The sequence below is a fragment of the Arachis hypogaea genome, chromosome 16, assembly GCF_003086295.3.
Source record: "Arachis hypogaea cultivar Tifrunner chromosome 16, arahy.Tifrunner.gnm2.J5K5, whole genome shotgun sequence".
Classification (NCBI taxonomy): Eukaryota; Viridiplantae; Streptophyta; class Magnoliopsida; order Fabales; family Fabaceae; genus Arachis; species Arachis hypogaea.
In genome coordinates, this window is record NC_092051.1 from 49,046,299 (window position 1) to 49,060,402 (window position 14,104).

Genomic DNA, 14,104 nt, shown 5'->3' on the forward strand with positions numbered 1-14,104 from the left:
GTTTTTTTTTTGTGTTATTTTTTGTTTTTTTTTTTTGAGGTTTCTCTGGCCTTAGGTGCCATCAATGGTTATGGAAAATCAAAATAAGCAATGCTTTTACCACACCAAACGTAGAATGTTGCTCGCCCTCGAGCAAGAGAAGAAAGAATAGATGAAGAAGAAGATGTGGAAGAAACTAGGATTATGAGGAGGGAAGGTGGGGATCCTGTGGGATCCACAGATCCTGAGACGATCCTGTGAGGTTCACAGATCTTGAGGTGTCAAGGATTTACATCCCTGTACCAATTAGGCATGTAAAATGCCTTTGCATGCAATTCTGGCGTTTAAACGCCGAACTGATGCTTGTTCTGGGCGTTCAACGCCCAGATGCAGCATATTTCTGGCGTTGAACGCCAGCTTCATGCTTGTTTCTGGCGTTCAGCGCCAGCTCCATGCTCTGTTCTGGCGTTGAACGCCAGCCAGATGCTCCTTACTGGCGTTTGAATGCCAGTGAACTCCTCCTCCAGGGTGTGCTGTTTTTAATGCTGTTTTTGATTTTTCTTCAATTTTTTCAGTTATTTTTGGGACTCCACATGATCATGAACCTATGAAGACTTATAACTAATAAAAATATAATTAAATAAAAATTGGGTTACCTCTCAACAAGCGCTTCTTTAATGTCAATAGCTTGACAGTGGGCTCTCATGGAGCCTCACAGATGTTCAGAGCATTGTTGAGACTCTCCAACACCAAACTTACAGTTTGGATATGGGAGTTCAATACCAAACTTAGAGTTTGGTTGTGGCCTCCCAACACCAAACTTAGAGTTTGACTGTGGGGTTGACTCTATTTTGAGAGAAGCTTTTTATGCTTCCTCTCCATGGGTACAGAGAGATATCCTTGAGTTTTAAACACAAGGTTGTCCTCATTTAATTGAAGGATCAATTCTCCTCTGTCCACATCAATCACAGCTCTTGCTGTGGCTAAGAAGGATCTTCCAAGAATGATGGATTCATCCTCATCCTTCCCAGTATCTAGGATTATGAAATCAGAAGGGATGTAAAGGCCTTCAACCTTTACTAACATGTCCTCTACTTGTCCATAAGCCTCTTTTCTTGAGTTATCTGCCATCTATAATGAGATTCTAGTAGCTTGCACCTCAAAGATTCCAAGTTTCTCCATTACAGAGAGTGGCATGAGGTTTATTCCTGACCCAAGGTCACATAGAGCCTTCTCAAAGGTTATGGTGCCTATGGTACAAGGTATTAGGAACTTTCCAAGATCCTGTTTCTTTTGAGGCAAACTCAGTTGATCCAATGCATTTAGTTCATTGGTGAGCAGGGGAGGTTCATCTCCCCAAGTCTCATTACCAAATAAATTGGCATTCAGCTTCATGATTGCACCAAGGAACTTGGCAACTTGCTCTTCAGTAACATCTTCATTCTCTTCAGAAGAAGAATACTCTTCAGAGCTCATGAATGGCATAAGGAGGTTCAATGGAATCTCTATGGTCTCTACATGAGTCTCAGATTCCTTTGGTTCCTCAGAAGGAAACTCCTTATTGATCACTGGACGTCCCAGGAGGTCTTCTTCCTTGGGATTCACGTCCTCCCCTTCGTCCTTGGATTCGGCCATGTTGACTATGTCAATGGCCTTGCACTCTCCGTTTGGATTTTCTTCTGTATTGCTTGGGAGAGTACTAGGAGGGATTTCAGTGATCTTCTTACTCAGCTGGCCCACTTGTGCCTCCAAATTTCTAATTGAGGACCTTGTTTCATTCATGAAACTCACAGTGGCCTTAGATAGATCAGAGACTAAATTTGCTAAATTAGAGGTATTTTGTTCAGAGTTCTCTGTCTGTTGCTGAGTGGATGATGGAAAAGGCTTGCTATTGCTAAACCTGTTTCTTCCACCATTATTAAAGCCTTGTTGAGGCTTTTGTTGATCCTTCCATGAGAAATTTGGGTGATTTCTCCATGAGGGGTTATAGGTGTTTTCATAAGGTTCACCCATATAATTTACCTCTGCTATTTCAGGGTTCTTAGGATCATAAGCTTCTTCTTCAGAAGATGCCTCTTGAGTACTGTTGGATGCAGCTTGCATTCCATTCAGTCTTTGAGAAATCATATTGACCTGCTGAGTCAATAGTTTGTTCTGAGCCAGTATGGCATTCAGAGTATCAATTTCAAGAACTCCCTTCTTCTGAGGCGTCCCATTACTCACAGAATTCCTCTCAGAAGTGTACATAAACTGGTTATTAGCAACCATGTCAATGAGTTCTTGAGCTTCTGCAGGCGTTTTCTTTAGGTGAATGGATCCACCTGCAGAAGTATCCAATGACATCTTAGCTAATTCAGACAGACCATCATAGAATATATCCAGGATGGTCCATTCTGAAAGCATGTCAGAAGGACACTTTTTGGTCAGTTCCTTGTATCTCTCCCAAGCTTCATAGAGGGATTCACCTTCTTTCTATCTGAAAGTTTGAACATCCACTCTAAGCTTACTCAGCATTTGAGGAGGAAAGAACTTGGCTAAGAAAGCCTTGACCAGCTTATCCCAAGAGTTCAGGCTATCCTTAGGTTGAGAGTCCAACCAAATTCTAGCTTTGTCTCTCACAACAAAAGGGAAAAGCATGAGCCTGTAGACTTCAGGATCTACTCCATTAGTCTTAACAGTATCACATATCTGCAAGAATTCAGTTAAGAACTGAAAAGGATCTTCAGATGAAAGTCCATGAAACTTGCAATTTTTTTGCATCAGAGAAATTAATTGAGGTTTAAGCTCAAAGTTGTTTGCTCCAATGGCAGGGATGGAGATGCTTCTTCCATGTAAATTGGAATTAGGTGTAGTGAAGTCACCAAGCATCCTCCTTGCATTATTATTATTTTCGGCTGCCATCTCCTCTTGCTGTTCGAAAATTTCTGTAAGGTTATTTCTGGATTGTTGTATTTTAGCTTCTCTTAGTTTCCTCTTCAGAGTCCTTTCAGGTTCTGGATCTGCTTCAACAAGAATGTTCTTGTCCTTGCTCCTGCTCATATGAAAAAGGAGGGAACAGAAAAAAATAATAATAGGGATCCTTTTTGCCCAGGTATAGAGGTTCCCTTAGGTGAGTGGAAGAAAAGAAGAGTAGAAGAAAAGAAGAAGAGAAAATCTGAACTCAGAGAGAGAGGGGGTTCGGGTTTTGGTGAGTGAGGAAGAGATGTTAGTAAATGAATAAATAAATAGAAAGAGATGAGAGAGAGGGAGGATTTTTGAAAATAAAATTTTGAAAAGGGGTTAGTGATTTTCGAAAATTAGGAATGAAATCAAATTAAAATTAAAAATTGAAACAATTAGTTAATTAAAAAGAATTTTTGAAAAAGAGGGAAGAGATTTTCGAAAATTAGAGAGAGAGAGTTAGTTAGGTAGTTTTGAAAAAGATAAGAAACAAACAAAAAGTTAGTTAGTTAGTTGAAACAAATTTGAAAATCAATTTTGAAAAGATAAGAAGATAGGAAGTTAGAAAAGATATTTTGAAAATCAAATATTTTTGAAAAAGATATGTTTTAAAAAGATATGATTTTGAAAAAGATAAGATAAAAAGATATTTTTGAAAAGATATAATTAAAATTAGTTTTGAAAAAGATTTGATTTTTAAAATCACAATTAATGACTTGATTCACAAGAAATCACAAGATATGATTCTAGAACTTAAAGTTTGAATCTTTCTTAACAAGTAAGTAACAAACTTGAAATTTTTTAATCAAAACATTAATTGTTGATGATATTTTCGAAAATTATGAGATAAAATTAAGAAAAAGATTTTTGGAAAACATTTTTGAAATTTTCGAAAATAATTAAGAAAAATGAAAAAGATTTGATTTTTGAAAAAGGTTTTGAAAAAGATAAGATTTTTAAATTGAAAATTTGATTTGACTCATAAAAACAACTAGATTTTAAAATTTTTTTTGAAAAAGTCAATCAATTTTTTGAAATTTATGAGAGAAAAGGGGAAGATATTTTTTTTTTATTTTTGAATTTTTAATGATGAGAGAGAAAAACATGAAAATGATGCAATGCATGAAAATTTTGGATCAAAACAATGAATGCATGCAAGAATGCTATGAATGTCAAGACGAACACCAAGAACACTTTGAAGATCATGATGAACATCAAGAACATATTTTTGAAAATTTTTATATGCAAAGAAAACATGCAAGACACCAAACTTAGAAATTTTTCATGTATGGACACTATGAATGCAAGAATGCATATGAAAAACAAGAAAATATGAAGATCAAACAAGAAGACTTACCAAGAACAACTTGAAGATCATGAAGAACACTATGAATGCATGAATTTTCAAAAAATGCAAAGAATTTTTAGAAAAAATGCAATTGACACAAAACTTGAAATTGACTCAAGACTCAAACAAGAAACACAAAATATTTTTGATTTTTTTGATTTTATGATTTTTTTTTTGGATTTTTAGAAAATTATTTAAAAAAGAAAAATAAGAATTCCAAAAGTTTTAATATAAATTCCAGGAATCTTGCACTCTTTAGTCTATAGCTCCAATCTGAGGGTTAGACATGGCTTAATAGCCAGTTAAGCTTTAGCATGTAAATCAAGTGGATCAGGAACAGCAGCAGATGGATTAGCAACAACTAGCTTGCTCTTGATAATGTTGGGTTGGAAGCCCCAGTCCAAATGAATTTAGACATGGCTTTACAGCCAGTCAGGCTTCAACATGTTTCATGAAACTCTAGAATTCATTCTTAAAAATTCTGAGGAAAAATATATTTTTGAAAAGATTTATTTATTTATTTATTTATTTTTTTCGAAAATAAAAGAAAAAAAATTTTTTTTTGAAAGATTTTTGAAAACTTTTTGAAAACAAAATAAGAAGAAAATTACCTAATCTGAGCAACAAGATGAACCGTCAGTTGTCCAAACTCGAACAATCCCCGGCAACGGCGCCAAAAACTTAGTATGCGAAATTGTTACTCTGAGGTTGTAAAATTTGTTGTTCGTTCTCTCCCTGGCAATGGCGCCAATAACTGGTGCACAATACCATGGTCCAAGCATAACTTCACAACTTCACACAACTAACCAGCAAGTGCACTGGGTCGTCTAAGTAATAAAACCTTACGTGAGTAAGGGTCGATCCCACGGAGATTGTTGGCTTGAAGCAAGCTATGGTCACCTTGTAAATCTTAGTCAGGCGGATATCAAATAGTTATGGAGTTTTCGAATATTAATAATAAATAAACAGAAAATAAAGATAGAAATACTTATGTAATTCATTGGTGGGAGTTTCAGATAAGCATATAGAGATGCGTTCGTTCCTCTGAACTTTTGCTTTCCTACTATCTTCATCCAATCAATCCTACTCCTTTCCATGGCTAGCTTTATGTAAGGACATCACCGTTGTCAATGGCTACTTTTCGTCCTCTCTGTGAAAATGGTCCGATGTGCTGTCACTGCATGGCTAATCATCTGGAGGCATCACCGTTGTCAATGGCTGCATCTCATCCTCTTGTGAAAAAGGTCCAAATGCTCTGTCACAGCACGGCTAATCATCTGAGGTTCTCGATCATACTGGAATAGGATTCACCCTCCTTTTGCGTCTATCACTACGCCCAGCACTCGCGAGTTTGAAGTTCGTCACAGTCATTCAATTCCAGAGTCCTACTCGGAATACCAAAGACAAGGTTTAGACTTTCCGGACTCTCATGAATGCCGCCATCAATCTAGCTTATACCACGAAGATTCTGATTAAGAGATCCAAGAGATACTCATTCAATCTAAGGTGGAACGGAAGTGGTTGTGAGGCACGCGTTCGTGGGGGAATGATGATGATTGTCACGTTCATCACATTCATATTGAAGTGCGAATGAATATCTTAGAAGTGGAATAAGTTGAATTGAATAGAAAAATAGTAGTACTTTGCATTAATTCATGAAGAACAGCAGATCTCCACACCTTAATCTGTGGAGTGCAGAAACTCTACCGTTGAAAAATACACAAGTGAATAGAGGGTAAGCATGGCCGAGTGGCCAGCCTCCCATGGAGGTCTAGAGATCTAAAAATGATCAAAAGATGTCTAATACAATAGTAAAAAGTCCTATTTATACTAAACTAGCTACTAGGGTTTAGAGAAGTAAGTAATTGATGCATAAATCCACTTCCGGGGCCCACTTAGTGTGTGCTTGGGCTGAGCTTGAATGTTACACGTGCAGAGGCTCTTTCTGGAGTTGAACGCCAGGTTGTAACATGTTTCTGGCGTTCAACTCTGGTTTGTGACGTGTTTCTGGCGTTTAACTCCAGATTGCAACGTAGAACTGGCGTTCAACGCCCTTTTGCGTCATCTAAACTTGGCCAAAGTATGGACTATTATATATTGCTGGAAAGCCCTGGATGTCTACTGTCCAAAGAAATTGGAAGCGCGCCAGTTTGAGTTTTGTAGCTCCAGAAAATCCACTTTGAGTGCAGGGAGGTCAGAATCCAACAGCATCAGCAGTCCTTCTTCAACCTCTGAATCTGATTTTTGCTCAAGTCCTTCAATTTCAGCCAGAAAATACCTGAAATCACAGAAAAACACACAAACTAATAGTAAAGTCCAGAAATGTGAATTTAACATAAAAACTAATGAAAACATCCCTAAAAGTAATTAGATCCTACTAAAAACATACTAAAAACAATGCCAAAAAGCGTATAAATTATCCGCTCATCAGCATGCCTTTGAAACTTTGAAAAATAAACTCACTACAGCACCAATCATCACACCCCCAGATTGAGAATTGCCTTTTGAACTCATATGTGATGCAAGTGACTTTGCAATTGGTGCTGTATTGGGACAGAAAAAGGATAAGCTACATCATGTTATATACTATGCGAATAAGGTGTTAAATGAAGTACAGAAAAATTACACCACCACAGAAAAAGAACTCTTGGCAATTGTATATGTATTTGATAAATTTAGACAATACTTGATTGGTTCTAATGTTGTAATTTATACCGACCATGCTGCTCTCAAGTATCTTATGTCTAAACAGGATGCCAAGCCAAGGCTCATTAGGTGGGTGCTATTACTACAAGAGTTCGATATTGAAGTAAGGGATAGGAAGGAAGTGAGAACCAAGTTGCAGACCATCTTTTAAGACTACCACAAGAAACTAACCCAGAATCTCCACAACCAGTGAATGAGAAATTTTCAGATGAACAACTCTTGTAAATCCAACAAGCTCCTTGGTTTGTAGATATGGCAAACTATAAAGCAGAAAGAAGCATACCACAAGATTTCACTAGACAGCAAGTGAAGAAGTTGCTCACTGAAGCCAAATCATTCTTGTGGGATGAGCCATTTTTGTTCAAAAGATGCCTAGATGGAATGATTAGGAGATGTATACCAGAGGAGGAAATGAAAAATATTTTATGGCATTGTCACAATTCAAGCTATGGTGGGCACATTGGAGTAGGGAGAACAGCTGCAAAAATCCTTCAGAGTGGATTCTATTGGCCTTCTATTTTCAAGGATGCTAGAGAATTTGTAAGCCAATGTAATGAATGCCAGAGAATAGGAGGCTTAACAAGGAAGAATGAGATACCTCAGAAATATATTTTGGAGCTAGAACTATTTGACATATGGGGAATTGACTTCATGGGCCCCTTCCCTCTATCATACTCTTTCAAATACATCCTGGTGGCTGTAGAATATGTTTCAAAATAGGTGGAAGCTATAGCAACCACCACATGTGATGCTAATGTGGTTCTGTAATTTCTCAGAAGAAACATTTTCACTAGGTTTAGAGTACCAAAGGGACTCATAAGTGATGGTGGGAGTCATTTTTGTAATAAACATCTGAACACCCTCCTTCATAGATATGGAGTAACACATAAGGTGGCTACACCTTACCACCCACAGACCAATGGCCAGGCTGAGCAAGCAAATAGGGAGCTAAAGAAGATTTTGGAGAAGACTCTGGGAGCCACAAGAAAAGACTGGGTAAGAAAACTAGATGATGCCCTCTAGGCATATAGAACAGCATTTAAAACTCCTATTGGGAGGTCTCCTTTCCAGTCAGTGTATGTAAAGCTTGCCATCTCCTTGTGGAACTCGAACACAAGGCTTTCTGCGCCACAAAACTCCTCAATCTGGATACTCAAGCAGCTGGGGAGAAAAGATTTCTGCAGCTCAATAAATTGAAAGAATTCAGATTGGAAGCATATGAGAATGCCAGGATATACAAAGAAAGAGTCAAGAAATGGCAAGACAAGAGGATTGCACCTGGAATATTTGAACCAGGACAGAAACTATTGCTTTTCAATTCAAGATTGAAAATTTTCCCTGGGAAGCTTAGATCCAAATGGACTGGTCCTTATACCATCACCAGAGTGTCTCCTCATGGTCACTTAGAATTGCTTGATGAAGTTTCAAAAGAAAAATTCACAGTCAATGGCTATAGAGTGAAGCATTACCTTGGTGGATCATGGAACCAGGAAGGAAGTGTGCATCTGCTGACATGAACAGAGAAGTTGTAACGTCAAGCTAATGACGATAAAAGAGTACTTCATGCGAGGCAACCCATGCATAGTATCCTTTAATTTTTATGCTTTGGTAGTTAGAAATAAAATGTTTCTTCATATGCACTCAAGGAAACAAAAAATCAATTGTCACAGAAAGTTACTAAGGTTGCATGTAGCCTATGATGAACACCAAGTTTGGTGTGAATAAAGACACTTTATGATAGCATCATGAGTCATTGATATTAATTGAGTCTATCTGAGTGATTTAATTGATTAATTTTGCAGCATATTGTCATAATCTAAGTTTGGTGTTCACATAAGCTACACAAATATTAAATTTTGAGACAAGTGATTTAGTGCCTTTAAGCATAAAGAAACAACATTAATTAATTGTTCTCATTAAGAAGTAGAGTTAGATTTTTCTTCCATAAATTTTTAAAGATGAGTTGATGTTTTGTTTTATCTTGCAGGAAAACTAAAAAGAAGGTGTGATGGAAGCAAGGAGGGAATTGGAGCATAGTGGAGTCACATGGGCAAAGGAAGAACCGGACAGCATAAGAAATCACATGGCCTGGAGCTTTGTGCCTTGGGAAAAGCACCCTGACATGCATTAGCTAGCTAGGACACCTGCACTCCAAATGTCATGACCGAGCTACAATCACTGCCATAACCAAACTCAATTCTTATCTTCAGTCCACCTCCTCATATGAGCCATCCATCCTCACATTACTCACTAAATCCTCACCTTCCATTTCAAAGTGGCCAAACATAAACCTCTTTTTGTTTTGCTCCAATAACTCATTCCCTTGCTTTAAATTGGCAAGCAGCCTCCCTTTTGCTCATACATCTTTGCTATATTCACATATTTGCTTTATTCATCAGCAACTCCTCTGCCCGAAACCGAACATAGTTTTTCATACACCCCAAGTCACTTTTCTTCTCAAGCCTTGCTCTGTTCAAGATTCTTTTCTCAATTTCACATTATCACTTCAAACCGTGTTCATACACTTTATTCTCCCAACCCTTTTCTTCTTAGCTTTACTCATAATTTCTCTTGTGCTTGAGGACAAGAACCATTCAAGTTTAGTGTTGGAAGACTCGGCCTTATCCTCTCCATTCAATGGCCTCACTAAGTTCCAAAAGAAGAAAAGGGAAGTAACTGGCTAAACCACCCACTTATGATAAAAAGAGATTCAAATCTCACTTCCATGAACTCAATTATCATGGGTGGATGGAGAATAAGGAAGTCATCCCCGAAATAGAATTCAGATTGTAGGAAGGTGAATATCCTATAATGAGAGAAGTAATATAAAAGAGAATATGGGAGTTCTTGTGTGATCTAGAGACAGACATAAGTGCAACCCTTGTAAGAGAGTTCTATACAAATGCAGTCAGAGAAAACAAAATCAGCCCTCCCTACAAGAGTTATGTGAGAGGGGTAGAAGTGGACTTCAGCCCAGCCACAATCATGAGGGTTCTACAAATAAGAGCAATACCATTCAAAGAGCCCAGTTTTGAAGAAAGAATGAAGGACAAAAATGACCACGATGAGATAGTGAATGATATATGTCTGGATGTTAAAGAATGGATGAGAGATTCAAATAATAATCCATGCCACTTAAAAAGGATTGATCTCTCACCTGAAGGAAAGGGTTAGTATGAAATAGTGAGAAGATCAATCTTTTCCACTGCAAATACTTCAGAAATCACAATCAAGAGAGCAATCATGATACACTGCATAATCAAGGGGGGAATAAATGTACCACAGCTTATAGCAGACAACATTCAAGAGCTAGCTGAGGACAGAAGTAAATCAACCAGACTCGGCTACCCAAGCACCATATTGCGTCTGTGCAATAGGGCAGGAGTGCTTTTTGAGGACCAAGACACAGACTGGGTGAAGGAAGGCAAGCCTATTACTAAGCTGAGGATGGACAATGTCAGTAGCACTCAGGGTGAGAGAAGACCTCAGAGAAGAAGAAGGGAAACATAATTAGAAGAGGGACAAGCTTCTAGTACAATTGATTTAAGCCAAATTCAGAGTGCCATTGAAAGACTATCTCAGCAATACATGAGGAGTCAGGAGCAGCAACAAAAGCAATACATGAAAATGATGGAACAACAAGAGAATTTCCAACTAAGGACGATGGATCAGCAAAGGGATTTTCACGCAAGACTACTGGACCAGCACAGAGAACAATTTGATCAATTCTAAGAGTCTTTCAAAAAAATATCTTATCAACAAGATCAGCTTGAAGGGTACCTTGATAACTTGTTGGTCTGGAAAAATATATACCACACAGCTGGGGAGGCTACACACTTGGACAGAGTGGAATATGATGTGAATACCCAAGCCAAGCTTGACTACCTCGTTTCCAGTATGCCTATATTAAATAGGGAGATTATAACATACCTACAGATCAATCCATTGGAGGGACAACTAGCAAAAGCAAGAAAAAATGAGGAAAGAATGAGACAAAAATTAAAAGATGCTGGACTATGGGATGAGGTATAACAAACTGGAAAATGGCAAGAGGAAAACAAAAAGAAGAAGCAGCAGTCAAAGAATAAAGAGAAGAAAGGAGAATCAAGCAAAGGGAAGGGCCACAAGAACTAGAGGTGGTGAAGCTCCTTTCATAGTCTTAGTAAATAAGGAGCACATTTGAAAAATGATATGCCTTCCAAGTTTTCATATTCTGCACTTTATGATTAAGTTTTTATGTTCTGCACTTTCATGTTTGGTTGTTTTATGTTCTGAAAAAAAAAATGTTTGTTTAGCATAAGTTTCTTTGTGACTTAATAACCATGATGCTTGATATATCACAACACCATACTCTTGAAAATTGCTTGCACTCAATATCTCTAAAAATGCATCAGAGAATGTTTCTTTGAAAAGAAGGATTGAAGAATCCCAAAAATATTGAGGCAAGTAAAAGATTAAGAGGAGTGGTGGTTCTGATTGTATGATTATGTATTGAGGTTGCATGTTTGTGAAAACCTGTATGGGAGCTCATAGGCAGGAAATGAAATTTGGAGAAGTGTTATGGAAAATTTCAAAAATCTATTGATCCAAGAAGCAGTAGCAAAAGAAAACAAAAGAGAAAGAAAAACAAAGAACAAGCCCAAGGCTCTAAGCATCAATTACTAGAAAAAAAAAGAAAGATATAAAAACTCAAAGAGTTAATATTCTAGTGACATGCTTGTGGTGGATTTGTGTCAAAGAGAGAGGCCTGAGCTAGTAAATCCTAAGGGGTGCTTCATCACCTAATACCTTAACCCAACTGGGTCGGGAGTATTGATTGAAAACTTATCTTAAAGGGCCGCTTTGAGATATGACACCTAGAGTCAAGACTGAGGTGAATAAATGATGCTTCAAGGTGACTATCTATAAAGAGATTTCCGTAATAAAATTTGAATGAAAGTCCTAAGACCTAAGACTTCAAAAATATAGGGAGTAATAAGCACTAAAATCCTTGCATGAGCATATAGTTCAGAGTTCACCCCACTATCACTTAATCACTTCACTCACCAAGGCATTATGAGCTATCCTTCAATCCATTCCAGTAAAAGAAACCTTTGTGCAAAACTCTTTTCTTGCTTAAAGACAAGCAAGGCTTTAAGTTTGGTGTTGTGATGCATTTGCATTCTGTTCTAGATTAGCTAGTTAGTTTAAGTAGTTTTAGCTTAATTTCATGCATTTTATTCAAAATAAATAAGCATTTGAATAAAGTTCTCACTATATATTAATATGTAAAAGGCTAAGTGATTTTATGGTTGATTCTATGCAAATGACATGAGAAACGTGTTAAATACATGAATTATAAAAATTTGAGATGCAGAGCTTTAATGAGATATTGTTTTGTGATCATGCCAGAGGAGAAGAGCGCTACGCTCATTTGAAGAACACTACATTCCCCTGCAGCTCACCCCTTGGCGCTACACTCTCTTTCAAAGAGCGCTACATTCTTCAACGACGCATACGCGTATATGATGTGTACGCGTGGAACAGCATTAACGAAGGGGCACACGTAGGTGACAAGGGGCAGAAGTTAGGCCAATTAAGAGATTATAATATAATAGAACAATTTAGAAGAGTGTCACAAAAATTTAGAATAGAAAAATACTGGGAGTATGAGTCCAAGGTCGTCTCCCAACGAGTTGCGAGAAAGGATGCTATTTTATTAATTAAGAATTTCCACGAGAGTTTGAGAGTTGAATAATGAGCAATTAAATAATTGTAAATTAAAGCAATAAAAACTAAGAATGATTATTAATATTCTAGATAAAAAGCCTTGACTAGGGGAATGATTAATTGGAAGTTCTATCCTTGTTGGGATCTCTTAAGTGTAGTATTAAAAAGGTTGTTGTTTTCACTTAGTTAACCCTTACTAAATAAAGGAAAGTCAAGTGATTGAGCTAACTCTTATTCGCAAATCCTAGTCCTCTCCCTTGGGAAGGTCTAGCATTAGTAAATACACAACTAGCCAACAACTTCCAGTTTAATCAACACCTAAGCCTTCCAACTCAAGTGTCTCCTCCGAATCAACCCCCATGTCAAGTATGGAGTCTACTCCATTGACATGAATATAACGCTCATAAAAATATAAGAAGAAAATATGATGAATTTAAATAAAATAGGGATTCAAAATTGATTAAAAATAAAAGTAATCCTTTGCATTAACAATTCATGAAAATAATCCACTTACTACTTTAAACAAGAATTAAAAATATGGAATAAATAAAAGAGTAAGTAAGGAAACAAACTAGAATAGTATCTTCAACGGAGGTAATGACTCTTCAATATCCAAAAGCAAAAGCAATAAACTGGGAATGTAAAGAGAACCTAGAGGAAGAGTAATTCACTCTAGATTCAGATCTAAAAACCTAAAACTATCCTAATGAGAATATGTGAAGTCGTCTCTTGAGTCTTTAAATGTTCCCTGGCTTTATTCTGTGTTTCTGGGCCGAAAACTGGGTCAAAATGCGGCCCGAAATCACCCCCAGCGTTTTCTATTAAGTTTGCAGATCGCACAGGTCACGCGTACGCGTCATCCACGCGTTCGCGTCATCCACGCGTTCGCGTCATTCATCGATTTTTCTTGTCACGCGAACGCATTGTCCACGCATTCACGTCATTTGTGCAGACTCCAATCCACGCGTACGCGTCAGGCACGCGCACGCGTCACTGCAATTTTCTCTATTCCGCGCGCTCGTCAGTGTCCGCTGGTCAGATCCTTAGTTTCTTGTGTTCCTTCCATTTTTGCAAGCTTCCTCTCCATTCTCTAAGCCATTCCTGCCCTATAAAGCCTGAAACACTTAACACACGGATCACGGCATCGAATGGTATAGGAGAATTAAAATATACTAATTAAAGATCTCTAGGAAGTAAGTTTTCAATCATAAAACAATACTAGGAATGGATTATAAAATTATGCAAATCATATGAATAAGTAAGTAAAGGCTTGATGAAACCACTCAATTAAACACAAGATAAACCATAAAATAGTGGTTTATCAACCTCCCCACACTTAAACATTAGCATGTCCTCATGCTTAGCTTAAGGAGATAAAATAAATGAATAGGGAAAAGTGAGACTCATGCAATGCAATGCAAC

At 37.4% G+C, this 14,104-nt stretch overlaps 1 protein-coding gene and 1 non-coding gene across 2 annotated transcripts; both read left to right on the forward strand.

Moving 5' to 3' along the window:
• Positions 1-2,376: 2,376 nt before the first annotated feature.
• On the forward strand, positions 2,377-2,484 carry LOC112760229 (small nucleolar RNA R71). Its single transcript, XR_003180679.1, has one exon. It is a non-coding gene; the product is annotated as a small nucleolar RNA R71 (small nucleolar RNA).
• Positions 2,485-7,225: 4,741 nt separating this feature from the next.
• On the forward strand, positions 7,226-8,490 carry LOC112757067 (uncharacterized). The gene is made up of 4 exons (XM_025805665.1): positions 7,226-7,513; positions 7,694-7,737; positions 7,846-7,969; positions 8,092-8,490. The coding sequence occupies exons 1-4, from the start codon at positions 7,226-7,228 to the stop codon at positions 8,488-8,490; spliced, it is 855 nt and encodes a 284-aa protein (XP_025661450.1).
• Positions 8,491-14,104: the final 5,614 nt, after the last annotated feature.